The following is a 19,911-nucleotide window of genomic DNA, read 5'->3' on the forward strand; positions in this document are numbered from 1 at the left end:
GTCATAGCATGAAAAGGGGGTGGTTGGTCTCAGCCTAATATAGTCTAAACTCTGCATTTGGGAGCTTCTGTTCATTGACAAGCTTGTGAATATTTTTATTTTCTTTTTTTATTCCTTCCCCTCTCCCTTGCGTTTACCCATCCTCGGTTACGAAACATATTGCTTGGCAATTCCAGTTTATTCATGGTGAAAAATGCTTCCTCCTTTGAACTTTCAAAGGCCGCCTACATAATGGGAGCGCAGTTTATCTTCCATGTACTCTAGGCAGAAAGGGGAGTAATACTTTCAGCCTCTTTTGATCCTCAGTGTGAAGGGAGGCAGCGTGGTTAATTTTGAAACATTAAGAACGTCCCTTGAAAAGGGCCTGTGGGCTGCATCTGTAAAGCAAAATTTTTGCTTGTGGACTGTCAGTGTAGGAGCTGTATCTCTGGAAGCACTGAGGAATAAAAACATCTGAAGTATCAAGTTCAGGTTGGATGGGGCTTTGAGCAACCTGGTCTAGTGGAAGCTGTGCCTGCCCATAGCAGGGGGGTTGGAACTAGATGATCTTTAAGGTCCCTTTCAACCCAAACCATTCTGTGGTTCTATGAAGTAGTGGCCGCTGGGTCTATGTAGCTTTAGAAATGGCAGCATAGAATCAGGCTTTCTTTTTTCTTTGACATGTTTAATTTTCCTTCCTCTCCTAACTTTCCTTATGCTAATGACTACTTTCTTTCACGTCCCTGTTAAAGTGGGGAATGCAGAATTGCAGGGCTGTTTGAGGGTGGCTTTACAGAGCAGTGTGTGGTTTTTAAAACCACAAGCTGAACAGCAGCTGGCAGTAGAAGCCCAGCTATGGCTCTGTAGCTGGAGCCAGGGTTTAAGACGTGGCCAGTAGAACATGTGCTGATGGCTGTTAAAAGCAGAGGAAGAAGCAGCTAACAGAGCTGAAGCTGAACCTCAGCCCCTGACCTATCCTTGTGTTTCTGTCACCTCTAGATGAAAGAACAAAAGCTACTGTATTTGCCTTTATTAAACTGTTATAAAAACATAATAACTATACCACAGATAAATTGAGGTGTATTCTTTGTACTTGTTGTATAAACAGCAGCAGTAGAAAGCCCTGCCAAAGCACTGTCTTGTTTTGCAGGAGACAAAATGAGAAGCAGGTCATCAGGCCCTTTGGGCACCAGTTGCTACAGCAAAGCCCTGATCTTACAGTGAGTGCACACTAAGCAGAGAAAATAATAGAAGCCTGGCTCTTCTAGGAGAAGCTTCTTGATGAGAAAAACCTCTGTCCTGCAGTGACCCTGAAATCCACTGGGTTTACTTTAAGCTTTAGAGAGCAAGAGTTTACTACTTCTTCATGTATGTGTAAGGTCATGGTTTTACCATTTTCCCCAAATTTGTAATGCATCAAGAATTTCCTGTTGTGGGATGTGTGTCACGTAGAGTGGGAGTGGTGAATAGCTGGAAAATATCCTTGGCCTCACAACATTCAAGAAAGGGCACAGCTAAAGTCTTCCCAGTTAAGGTCAGGAAAAAGTCTTTTTACCTGAATTGCAAGTGATTTGTAGACAATTTTGTGGTTGGTTTTCTGTAGCCTGTCCTGCCAAAAGTCTTCCACTTCTGTGAATAATGAGGCTGGAAAGGGAGACAAGCTAGTATTTGGGAAACATGTCTGTGAAAGACAGTGAAGGGAGGTGGAGTCAGCATCTTGCAGCTGAATGTAAAGAAAAAAGGAGGGAAAATTGAAAAGCCTGAACACACTCATTATGATGTATAATTTCTTGTTACAACTGCAATGTAACAGGTACATGATCTCATCTGACCCTGCTGTTTTTCCCTTTTTGGCATCTGGTTGACCTCTGTGAACGTGATAAATTGATATTTTCTTCGTCAAAGTATTTGCTTATCCTCTTCCTAGAAACCAGTACTTACCGCACCCCGCTTTATGGGCAGCCCTCCTGGTGGGGGGAAGATGATGCAAATAACAAGGAGGACAGAAGGCAAGAGGAACATTATTCAGGTAATGGTGGTGACCTTGGGGTGGGAGAAGATGGTGGTGGTGGGGGGGACGTAATTGCTCCATAGTTTTGATCTTTACTGTGCGAAGCCATCCTGCTTCAAGGCTTTTATTACCACTTTTTTTTTTTGGTGGTAGTGTTTGCATATTCCTATCTGTAGATTGCTGCTGATGAAACCAGAATAAGAGAAAATGAAAATGTTTCCCCGATAATATTTGAACATTAGAAATGGCAGTTGTGGAATAATTCAGTATGGATGAGAAAGGCCTTGCTAAGCTTGTCTGAGACTAATCATACAGCAGTGCTCTATCTGTGACTGTGTGCAGCCCACCTCAGTAAACTGTTCAGTGTCTCCTAGGAATTTCCTATCTAAAAGGTGCTTTAAGAGCTGATGCGTTGACTGAATTTGATTAATATGGAAGCAATGTGTTTCTTAACTCATCATCTTCGGAAGCCATTTAGCCTTACCATTTCTGTTGTGAATCTCTGTGCATGGAGGATGCATCATTTTTCACTTGTGCAGTAAACGATGTTTCTATCAAGCATATTCTTTACTGCACCAAGAAGTGTTTTATTTTGATGCACATGATGCACATGCAGTCTATCTGTTCTCTAGCAGAGAAGTGCTGTGAGTAGCAGCCCTCCCAATAGTTTGAAATAAGTAAGTGACTATGTGCCAAGTAAGTGCCAAGAAGTTTTGGTACTACCAAAAAAATGTGGTTTTGTCCTTGGTCATATTACAGAATTAGGTGTTGCTCCAGCAAAAACTATGTCTGTGATTAGCTTTGCACACACTCAAGCTTTTCCTTTGTATTGTGGAAAGCTGAGTAGGTGTGCATGCAAGTGAATTCGGCAGACTGAAACAGGATCTTCCTTTTACATCAGCTCTGGCATACAGAAACCTTAAAATACTACCAGCCTCACAGGTTTTCTCAAAGCGTAGAACTGTGCGTGTATGTTCTCAGCTCTCTGGGGAGCAGTGGAAAAAAGGACAAAGTGGTTATCACAAATGCTGGTCAATGCATTTGTGATCACAGCAGTATGGTAATCACCTATTTCAGTGATGAGGCCAGGGTAGCAAGCTATCTAAACCAGAACCTGTATTTTTTTCTTTAATCCATTTAACCTAATTTTTGTGAGTTTAAGGTGTTCTTGCTGTTGTTGTTTTGTTTGTTTGTTTTTTTTTTCCCTTTTGTAGAAAGATCAAAAGAGATAACCCAACATGAAGAGGAACTGAATGGTAATATTTCTGCTTATAGAGATGCCCAAGAACAGTCTGTGTTTGCCTTTCGTAGAGAGCCGAGTTACTTTGAGATTCCAACTAAAGAATTTCAGCAGCCATCAAAATCTCAAGAAACACAGGTTCATGAGATCCCAACAAAGGATATTGATGCTGTAGTAGCCCCTGTTGTACAGAGTCATGCCTCTTTCACCATTGAATTTGATGATGGTACCCCGGGTAAAATAAAGATAAAAGACCACGTCACTAAATTTTCACTCAGACAGAGAAGACCGTATAGTAAAGAACCAGCTCATACAGAAGTGATGTCAGCAGAGAGCAAAGTGGCTGACTGGCTTGTCCAGAATGACCCAAGCTTGATCAGACGGCAGTCTCCAAGTGATGATGTGTACAGTACAAAGAGTGACCTGCCAGTTCACGTGAGGACACTTAAAGGTGAGTGAATGTCTTGTCATGTGATATAGTTCTCTGTTGGCCATACAAATGCATCATAAGAAAGGGGGAAACCCCTTCTTCTGTCAAGGAGAATTGAACTTAATTATCTCTGCTCCAAATCTGCGAGATGAAGAATATTTGTTTAATGGCTGTTAATGGTTTTGAATCCAGCTAGCAGGCTCTTCACCTAGCCCTGAAGTCATGTGTGATGCTGGCCTGCGGACACTCTGGTCTGGTTCCTCTACATCTATAATGTCAGATCAGCAGTTAACAGTGATAGAAAAAATAATTTTGATTTTTAAATGTGTGACATAATTTCCATGTGGTTGGGCAGGCTGGTAAACACAAGTATTCCAGTGGATTTTCTTCTCTTGGCTTCTAACTGAAGGGATGACTTTTGTTTTTAGTTGTAGTCAGGAATACACTGTGATCATCTTGATGGCTGTAATGACCAGAGCCACTTGATCAGATGACAGAATGTCCTGGCATGGAGATGGGTGATTTTGTTGAGATATATGCAATCACCAGAGGAGGAAATTGTAGAAGAAGGTTTCTTCTCTTAAACTAAAGCTTCCCTGAAACCCTGCTCTGTTCAAAAACTTCAGGTTTTGTGGACCTGTGCCCTGTTAAGTGTGTCACTGTGAGGAATTCTTTGGGTGTTGTCAAAGGTTTGAAGTGTATTTTGGAGCCCAGTTTTTAGTGAAGCTGCTGGGACTCACAGGATTTGCATGTGACTTTGAATATATTTTGCAAGATTTAGACTGGCTTAGATGTCTCTCTTGGGCCATACACTGAGCAGATAGGAGGGAGACCATAGATTCCTGCATTCTCGCTGTCTTGCAGGCTTCTGGAAAAGCTCTCCTATGAACTGCAACTTGAACTGATTAAGTCATATTGAAGGTTATCAGACCTACACAGACCTACATGTGTTTGAGGTCCTTAAACAAGAGCAGTACCTCATTTTCCCTTAAATATTTGCTTGGTCCTTGTTGGAAGAAAACCTCCTCATAATATGAAGAGTTTTGCCCATTACACCTCCCAGTTTGCTGTTTTGTATATGTTGTTTTTGAGAAGCCCCGATGGTCAAGAAGGTCTCACATATCCAGCCTTGGGATTTGGCATGGCAAATCATTGAACTGTTTTGTTGTCGTTGCTTGTTTCTAGTTCTTCCCAATAAGGGCCCTGATTGGTTATTTAGGGTCTTATTTTCAGTTTAATGCGACTGTGTGATAGAGGGTTTGGGTTGATTTGGAGTTTTTTTGTTGCTGTGGCACTGGATTTTGTTGACTTGAGCATTGACAAGGATAGATATGTGCTTCAGTAGTTTTCCTCTTGGAGAAAACTAGAGTTAGGTTAGACTCTTTACAGTCCATAAGGAAAGAAGCTGAGGTAATTTAATGCATAATTTGCATATCAGGAAATCAGCTCTTTGGACATTTGATTAAAACATACAGTGAGGGTGGCCTGAGGAGTTTATACACTTCTGCTTTCACAGAAGACAGGGTGTTACTTATCTGTGATAGCTGTGTAATATGTTCTTCTGGCATGGCTAATTTTGAAGATGTCTTGGAGGCTACCGCTGGCTGCTTGCCAGGTTTGGGTCTTCAGGATCAGAGATGCCCACCATCAGGGTTCTTACTTACATTGTTCATTTTTAGGAGCAATGTGGTCAATGTCAAGCCTGTTATCAAGACTATAGAGTTCAGGTCTTAGCAGCTTGAGGGGATTTGCATGGTGTTCTGCTGGAGCATCCAGGGGCACAGTGGGTGTTTCTCCTTGTGTCCTCACTGTTTTGCATTCAGCAGAGTTCTTAGCCAAGAATCTTTAATTTAAGAACTTTCCCTTCCAAGGATGAAGCTTATCAGCCCTCGGGGCACAGTACAAAATTTTCTGGCTCCCTTCATTGAGGGTGTTAGGAAACTCTTCAGAGGACTGACTCCTGGGTTGAATGGATCTTGTATTAAATTCTAATTTTTCACAGCTAACTCGAGGTAATAAATGGTCTTCACGCATGTGCCTGGAGAACTTGTAAAGTAGGTTTGAGCAGTTTCCCTGACAAACACGTGGTATTGTAGACAGTATATCTTGCTGAATATTAGAGTCTAGAGCGCAGAGACCTCTTTCCCCATTCTCCCAATGACAGGTTCCTGGTCGTTGACTGAATCGTGTTGTGTGCCTTCACACCCGTTTCCTTCTCCAAAAAAAGGTTTGTTTTTTGTTTTATTTTAACTTTTTGTTTAACTTGCTTTCTGAGAGTCCTGAACTGTGGTGCTGAGGGGCAGGCATCACTGATACGTAGAGAAGTTTGTAAAGGTGGTTGTTGCTAACATAAATGAAAATAATTTTAAGCTTGCTTTAAGCTCAGTGAACTCTTAAGTAATGATTGAAGCTTTGCTTGGCTGGTGATAGGATGATGCAACTAATGGGGGTGTCATGGTGTGATTCTTAAATCTTCAGAAATGTAAAAAATTCACTTTTCTGTTTAGCCTCTGTTTTAGTTCTACCTTGTAGGGAAGGATGATGTAAGCACTCAGAGGTGCATGTACTGATCTGGTCTTTCACTGTGGGGATTTGGTTTCATGGGTTGCAGTGTGTGGGGGTTATTTGTTGATCCTGCAGGGATATTTCTGCTCTGTAACAAAGCCTAATGACATGATCTTGAACCATTGTAATTGAGCAGCACGGCACAATAATGCCAACTTTTTTATTTAAATGGAAAAAAGACAGAAGTAAAACATTAGCTCTCTAAAACAATCGGTGTTAAAAAATCAGAAACCCTTGGGGTTGAAATTACTTCTTGAATTGGTTTTTAATAACTTGATAGCCAACCAGTTTTGAAAAGTGTGGTCAGGAGATATCTGCCTTCTCTTCTGTTTCCTCTGATGGGATGCAGTCCCTGCACCACAGCAGATGTCTCTGGAGTTGTTTGGTTTTGTTTTTGTTTTCTTTTAATTGGAATGATAAATTTCAACTAGGCGGTAATGACGGGGCTACAGCAACTGAGAGTATGGAAGTCAAATCTACATACCCTGTTTCCAGGCAATAGGCACGAGGACGGGACGCAGAGTGACTCTGAAGACCCCGTGGTCCCTAAGGCAGAGAAGGAGACGACGACTGGCAGTGAACGTGCAACAGAGCAAACCAAGCTGCAGCGCCAAATGAGGCGTGATCCCCATGAGATGCTGCACAACAAGCAGGCCTTTGTCATTGAATTCTTTGAGGACACGCCAAGGAAGAAGCGGTCGCAGTCCTTCACACACAGTGCTCACTCCTCCCAGAGCGACCCTGATCCAGGGATGAAGACCAAGGCTGAAAAGCGCAAGAATGCATTGCCAGCGGAGAAGCTGGGAAATACGGTGCCACCATCCCACCTCGGAGCCCAGACAGGCAAACCCGGTAACAGCTCCTCTGGGACTCAAAGAACTAGCTCCTTCAAGAGGGAGAAGACGGAAGATCGGATCAACAATTCATCCTCCTCTGCTTCCAGAGTCAAAACTTACGGGAGTGTTGGGAGGAAGTCTAAAATGGCTCAGGATTTTATGGCTGAGTACTTGCGGGAGACTGCTCAGTCTGGGAAGCCAAATGCCGAGAAACCAGCACCTCTGCCTGTGCCGGTAGCTCCGCATGTGGTTATATCGTCGGAACCAGAGTCTGCCTCTATTCCACCTCCAGATGTAAAGTCTGCCCAGGGCAGGAGGAATGATGAGGAAGACAGTGTAAGTGAGACGGGCACATACACAATTGAGACGGAGTCACAGGATAAAGAGGTGGAGGAAGCACGAAAAATGATAGATCAGGTAAATGCTGCTTTTCTGTGCTTAGCCAGTGATCTGAGGGCTGAAGGCTTGGGCTTCTGCACCTTCTGCTGGAGGGCCTACCTTTGATAGCTGTTGCTGCAAAGGGCTGCTCCCTTTTGAACTGGATGCAGCAGGGGTTTATGGTTAGGGGTGGGAAATCATCCTGGGTGACCTGTCTTAAGGATAGGTCCCAGCTAACTGCGGGGCTTGTCTTTAAAAAAAAACCCAACAAAACAACTGTATTACAAACAAACAACAAACCCACAAAGTGCAAGAAGGCAAGGTAAAATCACAACAAAGAGCTGCCTTGCTTCCAAAATGGGATTTAGATGCAAAAACACAAGAGTGGGCTTGCTGTCTGTTTAGAGGAACTGAATAAAGGTTAGACTCGTCCTGCCAACAGCCATGGCTGGGAGCTCCTGTTCTCCAGGACTGCTCCCGGGTCTCTGCCTTGGCCTTGTGTCACCTCCTGCCCACTGTTACGAAGACAGGAACTGCAGCCCATCATTGATGCAGCGTCCCATGCTAGGCCAAAGTAAATGTAGGCTAAGGGCTGAGGTTTTTTATCCTTCACAAGCCTTAGTGGTAGATGACTGTAGCTGGTTATGCCTGCTTAGAAAGGGAGTGCTTGCTGGCAGGGCAAGTGGCAGCTAGTTGAGATAGCAAAGGGTGTGCTCTAGGGCAGAGGCAATCCTAGATGGATCTGTATTTGTTTGGATTTTGCAAAGTGCCTAAAAACAAAACCGCAGAGTGGAGGGAGAGGCAAAAAAAAAAACACACCACCAAACCCCACGCAACTAAGCAACCACAGGGCAAACCAAAGTTTGGCTGGTTTTCAGATTTAACTTTCATCTGCAGTCTATTATGAAAACAAAACTGGCAAGTTGCTATGAAGATTTAGTGTAATGCAGGCAGGAGGATGGTGAGGTTTAAAGGAAGCCTTAATTGAACCTGGTTTTAAAGCTTTGTATATAGTGTTCTGTGAGCCTGGATTTAGCTTTGCTGTTTTGTTTACTTATTACATTTGCTCCTTACATCTTGTTTGAAATGCGATCGGAAACTTTCAGGGCAGGGTGTTCAAGCCACAGCAAGGCCCTGGTCCTGACATTAGATAGTTGATTGTGCTGGTGGGGAAATAGGAGGAAAAATGCCACAAAAATACGATTATTTCTGGGGAGTAGTCTTGGCAGCCATGTGACTTGGGCAGGCAAGCTGACTCTGCTGTAGACTTGGTGCAGTGCTGTTGTGGTTTAGGAAGAAAATTAGCCCAGCTGAAACCAGGACAAGTGCAGACCTGCCACTTCGGAAACAGCTAATGATTGGATCTCAGTGTTTCTGTCCAGGAAGAAAGATGGTATGAATTCTGGACTTGAAATTGAGGTGATTCTGCTCTTTATTCCACCACCGTTATACACAAGAATGGAGAACTTTATGGCTATCTCTGCCCAGCATAGACACCTTTTCTGGTGGCCTCTTCCTCTGAACTACTTGTAGCCAGGGATGAGAAACAGGCCCTTCTGAAGCATGGATCTTGGTCACCCCCATAGTGTACAGCCTGTTTATCTCCAGAGGGAATCTGGCCAAGTGGCTCAAAGACTCACAGGTCTGAGGTGCATCCTTTCCTAGGTCCTCACATGGCAGTGCAGGGATGCTTTGCTCAGTACACTTTCTGCTAGTGTATAGATGGAACTCCAGTGTCTGCCCCCTCCCCTAATTCTTCATGAATGGGTTGGTAAATAGGTTTACTGACACTTATCCTACATTTCTCAAGGTTGAAAAGTGACTCCTTTTCAGTGAAAGTTACTACTGTTTTAAAGGCAACACACTGAAATGTGGGAGAGGGGAAAGGTGGGCATGAGGGGGATTCTATGAATAAGTGGATTTAAAGCTGCTACTGCAGAATACAGAAGAAAATTATTTACATAGGTGGTATGGAAGGGTTGGCAAATGTTTCTGGCCCCTTGGGATCATAGTTTGTGTTTGACTAATGCTTCATGGGTTTGGATTTTGGGCTAATGTTTTTCATTTTCTAGGGTTTTAATTTTTCCCATACAAACACCTTTTCAGGTTTTTGGTGTTCTTGAGTCACCTGAATTTTCCAGAATCTCTTCAGCTTTTAGACCAATAATTAAAGGTGAAAAAGATGACTCCAGTTCTCATCAGCATCTAATCAGTGAAAATGGCACTAGTCAGAAGTCACCCTTGCTCCAGGCATTTGCCTCAAAAGCTGTGAGTGGGTCTCAGGCTGATGCACAGGTATGGGCAGTTTGGGTGGATTTGCTGGAATGGTGGAGGTGTAGATGGGTTTTCTGTCTAGATGGAGATATGATGTGTAAATTGATTTCCATTTTGAGGAGACTGAATGCTGCGTGTATGAGAGGAGAGATTTTTGTGGCTAGAATTTGGTTCAAAACCCCTCCTTCTGATACTACCTTCCCTACCTTGTTGTAGATGTCTGCAGCATCTCAAGGGAGTCAGAAGTGGGTGTCTAGGTGGGCAAGCCTTGCGGACAGTTACTCTGACTCTGGATCTGTCTCTGGGCAGGGTGATGGAGGTGCAGGTAAGTCTCATCCTGACATTACTGTTTGAAGGTGGCTGAATCTAAGCCAGGATGATACGGAAAGCAGAAATTAAGGGCGTCTGTGCATCTGGCTGTGGCTTAGTTTCTGTTTTAGTGAATGTATTTGGGGATGGGAAGGACAGAGTGAATCATTCCCAGTGGAGTAAAAATGGAGAAAGAGAGCTTCTGGTTTGCATTTCAGTGTGATCCAAGAAGGTCTTAAATGTTAGGTTTAAAATGACTAAAGGGCATCTGGGAAGAAGAAAGATTGTAAGGGCCTTGGGTGTTAACTAGCCCCAAGTAGTGATTCTTTAGGCTGCCTTATGATGCCAGATGAAAGCCCTTTGCAAGTTGCCTGGATTTGATTGCTGACTTCTGGGTTTTTTCTGTGAGCTTCTCCTATGTCTGGCTGCGCTGAAAATTTTAGGCAGTTTTGGGATTGGCCCAGTTGTTTGACAGGTTTGAAGCATGGGATCGGATTAGAAAGCTGCATATAGAGGGATCAGGGTCTCACCATAGCTGAGAAGACAGCTTTACAGACACCATGGCCTGGTTGGTTTATGAGAAAGGGAGAAGGGTGCTTTGTTGACTTTTGTAAACCTTTTCAACATTTGCTTGGAAATACTTGTCATTACCTTCTTACCATCAACAGCTGTAGATAGATTCAGTAAAGATTAGAAGAAACCTTTGTTTCAGAGGTCATTGCCACTGTTTTTACACTGTGTGAGAACCTGATTCCTTGAATGTTTGAAATATTATCATAGTCAAATAACCAGTTATCCTAGTATTTAGAGGCAGAATCAGATATGAAGTCCTGGCAAGTGGTATGTGAGACAGAAAAGCCCTCTTTCTATGAAGTATATCGGTTCTGCTAATTCCACCCACTTGGGTAGTTAGCAATAATTTATAGTCTCTTAATTGTTATAGGGTCTTTCTCCTGAAGCTGTGCTGCTTGATATGATTGAGAACGTGTGCTGTGAAAAACACCATCTATTTAAGTGTTCAAAAGCCATGTAGATGAGGCCCTCAGAGATACGGTTTAGTGGTAGTCTTAGCAGCCCTGAGGTAATGGTTGGACTTCATGATCTTAAAAGTCTTTTCCAACCTAGTTGATTTTACAAATCTGTGAATGCTAAAATACTGCATTGCTGTAGTGGTGTGTCTGATGGCCCTTCATCTCTTTTCTGTGGGCTTATTTATGGTAGATAAATGCCAGCGATGCTGTTAGCCTCTAAAGCATGTGCAAGTACTGAGAATATTCTGGGAGAATTAATCTGAAATCCTGCCTTGAGAGAGGGAAGGCGTTGAGCAATCTGATGCAGCAAAAGAATTAAGTATAGAGTCTGTATTGATAAACCGGAGGAAGTAGATACCAGCCAGGCCCTACTGATGTTCATATTACATAAAAGCTTAGTTCTAAGCACATATATTGTGAGTGCTTTTGCGGAGTTGAACTTTGCAGGATGAAGCTCTTCCTAAATAAATAAGTAAGTGTATAGTTGTATGACAGTTGATTCTTGCCAACTTAACTCTTTCCAGAAAATGGTGTAGCCCCAAAATCTGGGGAACCAGAAAACACTGTGCCCTTGAGAACAAGACGCCTTCTTCCCCAACTCCCACCAAGTGATAAATCAGACAGTCCTACGCCCACAGTCCTGGTTTGCCAGGAGTCCTATTCTGAGGTTACCAAGCGAACCATTGTGAAGGACCACTGCATGGAAGCCTATGGCGATGCCAGCAGCCATCTCTTCATCCAAGAAGACTTGGATCCAGATAGCCTTAGTGATGCCAGCAGATCTGATGATGGCTTCAGCACAGAAAAAGGCAAGAAGTATAAAGAGAACAATAAAATGCTAGAGCAGATGGGAGAAGACACAAGATCAGAGAGTCAGCAGTCAGGAGTCTCCCGAGTCTCAAACGTGAGAGCTGTAAGTGAGCCAGTTTCTACTTCATTCTACATTGGTGATAACAGCAACGAAGTGGGGATTCCCTCCAAGTTCTCTCTGAGCATGTCCCATGGTCGATCAGACAAAGACAGCAAGGATCAGGAGTCTTCCTTCAAGTCTAATGGCACACCAGTTCCTGGAAAGCCACCCGTCAAAGATGTTAGCGCTTATGTAAGTGCATCTGGAAAAGTAGTTATTTCCCTTCATCAGAGTCTTCCTCAAGATCAAGAAAACATGGCAGGAAAGGAAGCATCATCTTTTGTTAGACAGGAAAGTTTTACCAAAGATAAATCTAGCAGTGGTGCTCCTCAAAATAAACTCCCGCATATTTCAAGTCACCCTCTACTTAAAGATTTAGAGGCTGTTCGGTCAACTCGTATGGACTTTGGTCAGGAGACTCACCTTCTCCTTAAGGACACTGAAACTGCTTTGGCAGCACTGGAAGCCAAATTACTTGGTCAAAGCCAACAGTTGGAGCCCTTGGAAACTGCTGGTCAGCTGGAGGACTCCTTGTCTGGGGACTCAGATGTGGATACTGCCAGCACAGTCAGCATGGTGAGTGGCAAAAATGTCCCAACAACTGCCCCAAAACGCAAAGTGATTGCGAGCTTGCAGAAGGAAAAATCTTCCTCCACGCCGTCCATCCAGGACCAGTGTGGGCAGCCCACTGCTCGGGACAGACTGACGGAGAAGCGGAAGACACAAGCACCAGAGGCATCAAACCGTGTGGAGGCTGCCAAACGTTTCCAGATGAAGCGCAGTGCTGGGACTCGAGGTTCTCTTGACTTCACAGATGATGAGAGAAGCTCAAGCTTGCCCTACTTGCCGGTCCCTGATGCAGTTGTGTCTGACCATGAGCACTCTGTAACCCGTCCGGTTCCCAGAAGAAAACCTTTTACTCAGGCCACCAAGGAGGACCACAGCAAAACAACCTCCAATGTGCAGAAAATCCAGCAAGTCCTCACCCGCTCTAACAGTTTATCCACCCCGCGACCCACAAGGGCCTCGAAGCTACGTCGTGCCCGACTGGGAGATGCCTCAGATAACGAAGGTGTTGATACTGAGAAAACAGCTTCCAACCCTGAAGCCACTGCTCCGGGCCCCAAGCAGTCCACAGAGACAAAGAAGCTCTCCCGGCTGGACATTCTCGCAATGCCGAGAAAAAGGGCTGGTTCATTTACAGTGCCCAGTGACTCTGAGACGGCGCAGTCAAGGACGGGGTTTTCTGGCCGGAGTGTGGAGTCCTATCGGAAGACGGGTATTTCAGATGTTAGAGCTGTGGCGAGGAAAATGGCAGCTGCGGCTTCTGCAAAGCAGCCTTTCAACAGGGCCCGTTCAAGCAGTGTCAAGTATTCCTCCTCATCTGGTAAGTGCTCTTGCTTTATATTTCTCCCCTGTTCTCCTCTTTCTGATTTATAGGCTGTATGTGGTTGCCGAGGATTGGTATCTCGGTAATACAAGTGCTGCATCTGTGAGTACAAAGTCTGCATTAACAGGCGGTATGGAGGTTGACTTCCTGTGGGATTGGAGACACCAGAGCATCTCTCATACCCTGTGAGATACTATATTATGGTGTTGTCTGTGAGAATGTTGCAAATAGCTTTTTTTTTTTTCTGTCTCACAGAAGCATGGCAACCGTTTAAAGAGATCGAATTTAATGCACTTTCCAGTGCCACTAGGAATTCTGGTTTTCATTGACTTCTAAGATTCAAAATTTGCTCCCAGAGAGCTTGTAATAGTGTTGATGACAGCTGATGTCCAAGGTGGCAGGTTTGAAGGTGTTTCAAACAGGAGAACAAGAAATAAATGTCCCTGTGTTGTTCTTCCTGTAAGTGCAAATGTGGAGCTGACAGTACACATTGATTGCCCCAAGGGATTCCCACTACTGTGTATTTTCATTTACTTTTGCTGTAGGTAAGGCAGGTGCACATTTGTGTTACCCACAAGGCAGAGGTGTGGGGGGCTATCTTGCCCAGTAGCTATGCACTCAGCAGACTATTACAATATCAACATTTGTCATATTGAAATCAGCCTTTAATTAAGAGGTGGGAACAATGCAGGTGACAACTCTAAGATGGTAATTGGTAATCAAAGGTTGTCTCTGTGACACCTTTGGTCTAAGTCCTGGTCTATGCTTGTAGTCCTTGACCTACCATGGATGTGGCAAAGCAGTGTCTGTTCAGGATTTTAGGAATGAGGGGGGCCAAAGGGACAGGAAGAAGCCCTTTGGCTGAGTTTCTTGGGCCTGTTGAAAGGAATGCTATTTTCAACAGAACTGTGTTTTTTGAAGGGGTCTTACAGTTCTGGATTTGTCCTTTTTGTGCATTTTCATACAGCTGAAATAATTATTCTTCTTGCATTATTTGTTTTTATTGCATGCTAAAAATGTTATTTGCTGCTTGTTTTGATTTGGATTGTTTTAGTGCATCCAGCTTCCTTTTTTATTTTGATGATTTTTTTTTTTCCTGACACATTTGTATATGCATGTAAATCGGAACACGAATAAGCTAAAAGAGTATGTACAGTTTCTTCTCTTGCCTTTTTTGAGCTGATGCTGGTACTGGTTTGTTGTTAAACAGTAACAAAATCAAAGCAAAATAATGTGGTTAGAGTTTTCCAAACAGGAGGCACTCTTTGCACTCCCTCTGCTTTTGGACCACAGACTTCAAATCATTCGGAGAAAAATGATAAGTGTTGTCCAGTTCTTTGTTTAAATGAATTGGTTTTTTATTTCTATAACTCTGTAGCAGCATGCTAACACCTTCCTTGTCTATAGTTGCAGCAGATGATGCTAATCCTTTCTCTGAATTAGTTGCTTTTAAAATACTAACCTCCTAATTCCTTGATAGAATTATGGACCTTGCACATCCTAGTGTGCTTCATGCTTCATTGTGTTGTACCAAGTGTGATGTGTGTGCCTGTAGTAATGCTATTACAGATGTAGTGAATCAGCACCTAGCACCCTGTTCCTGTGAAGTGAAATATTGATAAACTGAACTATTGCACTGTGTCATCAAGACATTTTTTTAGATTGACACAATAACCCTTAAAAGCACTGAATGTTAAGCCTTGGGAACAAGGAAGCAAACGTAGCTGATTTATTCAAAGATTTCTTAAAGTGTTTAGCTAACCACAGTAGTTTCCAACTGTCCCAGCGGGAGAAAGTTAATCTTGCTAACGGAGGAACAGAATGAACTGTCTAGTCATGAGACAAGAGATGCCAGTAGATTGTTGGGCCGTCTGAAATAACTTCACGTGAAATGCACAGATAACATCAGAATGATCCAAGTTATCAGTTCTGAAAGCTAAGGGCCTGTCTCCTATGCTCCTTTGAGTACATGATTTGTTTACCCCATGTAATTTGAATGGTACTGAGGGAGTTGATTCTGATTTCCTTTGGCATAGAGGAGTGGAAAATCAGGCTCTTGAATTAAAAATTGCTGTTCAGTGACAGAGGATGACCTCTTGATTCTAAACCTGTATTTAAAAAAAAAAAACCAAACATCTCTGCAGATGGAATATGACGAAATGTATTTTCCTGTGTGTATATACATATAAACCTTAACCCAAGACATTTGTATAGCTATAGCTAAGATAACAATGTCTAGGAATACTTTTTTCACTATACAGTAGTAATCTGTAGTTTCTACCTGTATTTTATATGCCAAATTTGTTACTTTTGTTTGTATGATCTATGATGCTGGCTTAATTTGCTTGCAGTATTTCAGTGTTATGATAAGCTTGGTAACGCAGTGAAGCATTTAGGTGTTGTAATGCTAAATAACTTGTCTGGTTCTGTGTTTGGTGGGTCTTCATTCTCCAGGAAAGGGCAGAAGGGAATGAAGTGGTATCTGTAGAGAGTGTAGTGAGGCACCAAATACCAGGAGCCCAGTTTTCAAATGATATCTTGATACTTCCCATGCAAGGAGGACCTGGGTGTCTATAGATCTGCAGAAACAGTTGGGCTAAGTGGGCAGCTTCCACTTGGCTTCAGGGGTTGGAGCCAATCCTGACTGTGTGAACACTCTTCCTTGTGTCATTAATGTGAATTGTGAGGCAGGAGGTCAGCGCTGGGGTTTGGACTCCAGCAAATAACACCAACCACCACAATCTGTACTTCACTCAAAACTCCTTTTGCTTGTAGTTGCAGCTAACCGGAAGGGTGTCTGCAGGCTTGAGAATTGGGCTCCTTTTAGAAAAGGACTTCTGTGGGTCTATGAAGAGTCTGAAATGTGGTCTACTGACACACAGAGCTTCTGTGCACATAAAACCAAGTCTGTGGTAATAATTTACTACACTGGAGTTAACACAGTCATTTTGCTTTTCCATTGGGATTTCCTACTCCAAATTTGTGCAGGGAATGTGAGCCATAGAAGTGCTCAACTTTGAAGTTAGCTCTGAGAATGTGCTGTTTATCTTAAAATCTGCACAGAAACTCTGCTTTCCTTGTGCTCTTGGGCTAGTTTTGTGTTACCTTTTTGCCCTTTTGTAGTTACTCTTTACTACCTTCCTCTGTCTGAAACCAATTCATTTTTTGTAAGCATCAAGGCGGAGACCGCAGGGTTCAGATTACACTTCTACTTCGGAGGAGGAATATGGCTCAAATCACAGCTCCCCTAAACACAAACGCTCCCATACTTCAACAGCCACACAAACACCGAGGATACGTGGCTCTGGGCTGAGCAAGCAGAAGTACAATGGCAGAGAAACAGATGATGATGAAGAATTTGATGACCATCCTGACCCCTACAACTTCATGGCGCAAACAGCAGAGATAGCAGAAATAGCCAGGTGAGGTGGGGCTTTATGTATTGACCCACATGTTGAAAATGAGTGGAGTTCTCCTTGGTGTTCAAATCAAACCCAGGTGCAGAGGTAGGAGAGGCACTCTCTCCTGTTGTTTTCATGCTATCTCCTTCATATGTGAACATTGACTTGTTCAGACTTGGCAGGTTTTTATGAAACCTGTAGCCTGTGCAAGGATGTGCTGATTGTACCTTCTCTGTAGAAAATGCCAAGGTGCAGGACATTTTATCTCGGTTTGTTTCTTGTTCAAGCTGTGGATGGGCCTTCTCTTGTAGTCTGAAGTCTGTCAAGATGTAACTGTCTATACCTGCTTACCTCTGCTTTTTACTGGAAGTCACTGTGTGTGCATGGAGCGGTTGGTGTGAACTGTCCTAATTCTCTTGCAGAGGAATTCAAATGGATTAGCAAAGACTGAATATGTAGACTGTTGAAGCTGCTTTGCCTGAAGCCAGTGAGGGAGCAGTAAGCAGTCACTGCAGGGATGAAACCTCTTTGCTTGGCACAACTGAATCCAAATCTGTCTAGGCCCTGTGTATAAATGAGTCGTTGCTAAGCTTGATGTTCCTGGATACGAGGAGCTATTGTATACTGGTGGTCTGATGGTTGCCTGGAGGACCTCAGCAGTAAAGCAAATAGATTCTTTTTTTAAACAGTGGCATTTGAGGTTTGACGTCTCTAATATGCAACTGTGTTATGCCAGCTTTCCAGAAATACTGGTCTTCCATTGTACTGGCCATACTTGAAATACTTTTGACTGAGGAAGCTGCCTGCTGTCTACTTTTGGTCAGCAGTTCCACATCACCCATATTGCTTGCTGCACTGATCTCAAAAGGGCTTTACTTGCCTGAATGTTGCTGTCAGGCTGCTAGAAAGTGTGTCAGCCTTCAAATAAGGCTGTGTTACCTGTGCTGCGCAAAGTGTGCATGCAGGGGATGCTGGCTTCCCTCCTAGAAGCATTCCTGGCGCAGGAGAGCGCTTCAGGTTGCAGCAGCTATAAATAAACAGTTGCATCAGACTTGTCTGGCACTGCACATTGCAGGGCTCAGTCACAGAGTCTGCTTCATAATTGCAGTTCTGATTTCCGTTGCTGCTCCCAAATTAACTGGGAGGGGTGTAGAAGAGTCAGGAAGAGTTAAAAGGGAAAATGGGACTTGCTTACAATAAGTGAATCATATAATGGATGTGTTTGGTGACAGCTCTATCCAAACCAGCACAGATAGGGGGCACCTTAGGCAGACAGATCAAATCGCTTTTTATTAGTTCAATTATGCATTTTCTTTCCGTGGAAGTTTTTTGATGAACTGACAGTTTTATCACATTGCTTGGTTCTCTTCACTTAAAGAAGAAAGTGTCTTTCAGATGAAGCTGGCTAGCTGCAAGATTATCTTTTTTCTCTCAGAAGCTTTTCTTTAAAGTTACCACAATGGCTACCTTTGGTCTGAAAGGGTTTTTTGGCAACCTCTGCTAGCAACAATCCAGAGACTTAAAACTGTTTTTGAGATCTAGAGCAAGTAGAGCAGAGTGCTGCAATCACTGAGTGTTAACTGCACACCTGTCAAGGTGATTGAAGTTTCAAGACTTGGTTTCCAGCAACAAGATCCCCCTAAGGTATGCTTTGCTTAGCCTGGTAATCCCTCAGTCCTTCTGGAGAGCCTGGAAACATGTTTCAATATATAGTCTATAAACCGTGAGGAAAAGTGAACAAGAATTTGAATTCTTACTATTTAAGTAACAAAGTAAAAAACTTTTTTCCTTGTATTTGTAAGGGAAAACAAAGAAGTCTTGAGAAGAAGAATGTCTGTATTCTATAAAAAGAAAAAAAAAAAGAAGGAAGCAGAGTGGATAGGTGAGGGAGCAGTAACATACAGGCTCTTTATGGCTTGCCTCCAATACATTCCGGTAGAGTGTAGTCACTAGAATTTGCTTTTTATCAAATCTCTGCTTTGAAGCTGGGTTCAGGAGGGGAGTAGATTTACTTTGTATGCAGCCAGAGTGCTCCTCAGCGCCCCGCTAAGATGCCCAAAAAAGCCTCTTCATTTCCTAACCTATGCAGGGTTACAGTTCCCACAAACTTTTTGTGGTTGCTCTTTTTATATTTTATGAGTGTGAGGCTTGTTGTATCATGTGTCCTAATGGCTCTGCTGTGTGCCCTGTGCGTTAGGCTCAGCCAAACCTTGGTTAAGGATGTGGCCATCCTTGCTCGGGAGATTCATGATGTTGCTGGAGATGGGGACTCACAGAGTTCATCAGGAACAGGACCAATCACCTCCCTCAGCTCTATGCCCAACACTCCTGCTTCTACCATATCGGCGAGAGAAGAGGTAAGAACTCAAGACAACAGAAATGCTAGTAAGTATGCGGGGCATGGTTGTGGTAGGAGACCAGGACAGCATCTCCAGTTGCTGCAGCACTGAAAAATCCTCATAGCCTGTCCTAAAAAACATCAGCATAAATATTGCAGTTTATTTTGAGCACTCTTTATTTTGCCCTCCTCTGTGTCACAGCCAGCATTGCAAGAGGTGGAAGTCATGTTATTTCTTAAGGATCTCATGGCCTGTAGTTGACTTTGGTCCCTGAAGTCTGCATCTGAAGAACAGGATGGACTGGGTGTGCTGCACTACTGTGCTAAGGATCCAGAGTTTCTCTCCTTGTTTCAGACAAGGCACAGATCATGTACTCTAGCTGCATGCTCTGTATTAGTTGTATTTTGTACCTCTACTGTGTCCTTTCTCCCAGAGCTGTTGAAATTCTGTGCAGGTGTTACTTGAATCCGTTTCCTCCATCTGTGTATTGATGGGTGAGAGCAGGGACTCTACTCTCCGGTTAGTTGGACAAAAAGGAATGCAGTTAGTTAGTTTAGGAAGTGCTGTCTCCAGCTCTTCAGCGAAGCTGTGGCTTCCTCCTGAACTGTGTCTGCACTGGAGTGGGGATGAGAGAAGTGATTTCTTAATTTGGCTTACTAGTCCCGCAGCACTGGGACTCAGCTCAAACTTGACAGCAAGGTCACCAGGAGGTTCCAGCTGCTAAAGCAAAATTGGTTTTGTTGCTGTTTAAACCCCAAATCCCTCCTGTCTGCCACCAGTGTGGGCTTAAAAAAACACACAGCTCTCTTGGTCCGCTG

General features: G+C 43.4%; 1 protein-coding gene across 2 annotated transcripts in view; it reads left to right on the top strand.

The window, feature by feature from the left end:
- CEP170B (centrosomal protein 170B) overlaps positions 1-19,911 on the top strand; it is a 58,387-nt gene that overhangs the window by 26,718 nt on the left and 11,758 nt on the right. For both annotated transcript variants that reach the window (XM_061464160.1, XM_061464159.1), the window contains 9 exons: positions 1,907-2,008; positions 3,205-3,681; positions 5,825-5,887; positions 6,721-7,478; positions 9,546-9,734; positions 9,930-10,038; positions 11,578-13,350; positions 16,526-16,775; positions 18,952-19,111. In XM_061464160.1, coding sequence (XP_061320144.1) covers positions 1,907-2,008; positions 3,205-3,681; positions 5,825-5,887; positions 6,721-7,478; positions 9,546-9,734; positions 9,930-10,038; positions 11,578-13,350; positions 16,526-16,775; positions 18,952-19,111 — 3,881 coding nt within the window. The remainder of the gene's footprint in view (positions 1-1,906; positions 2,009-3,204; positions 3,682-5,824; positions 5,888-6,720; positions 7,479-9,545; positions 9,735-9,929; positions 10,039-11,577; positions 13,351-16,525; positions 16,776-18,951; positions 19,112-19,911) is intronic.

This window comes from Pezoporus flaviventris, unplaced genomic scaffold (genome assembly GCF_033815535.1).
Source record: "Pezoporus flaviventris isolate CSIRO_AGI_PZ_B2104156 unplaced genomic scaffold, CSIRO_AGI_Pfla_v1 ptg000036l, whole genome shotgun sequence".
Lineage (NCBI taxonomy): Eukaryota > Metazoa > Chordata > Aves > Psittaciformes > Psittacidae > Pezoporus > Pezoporus flaviventris.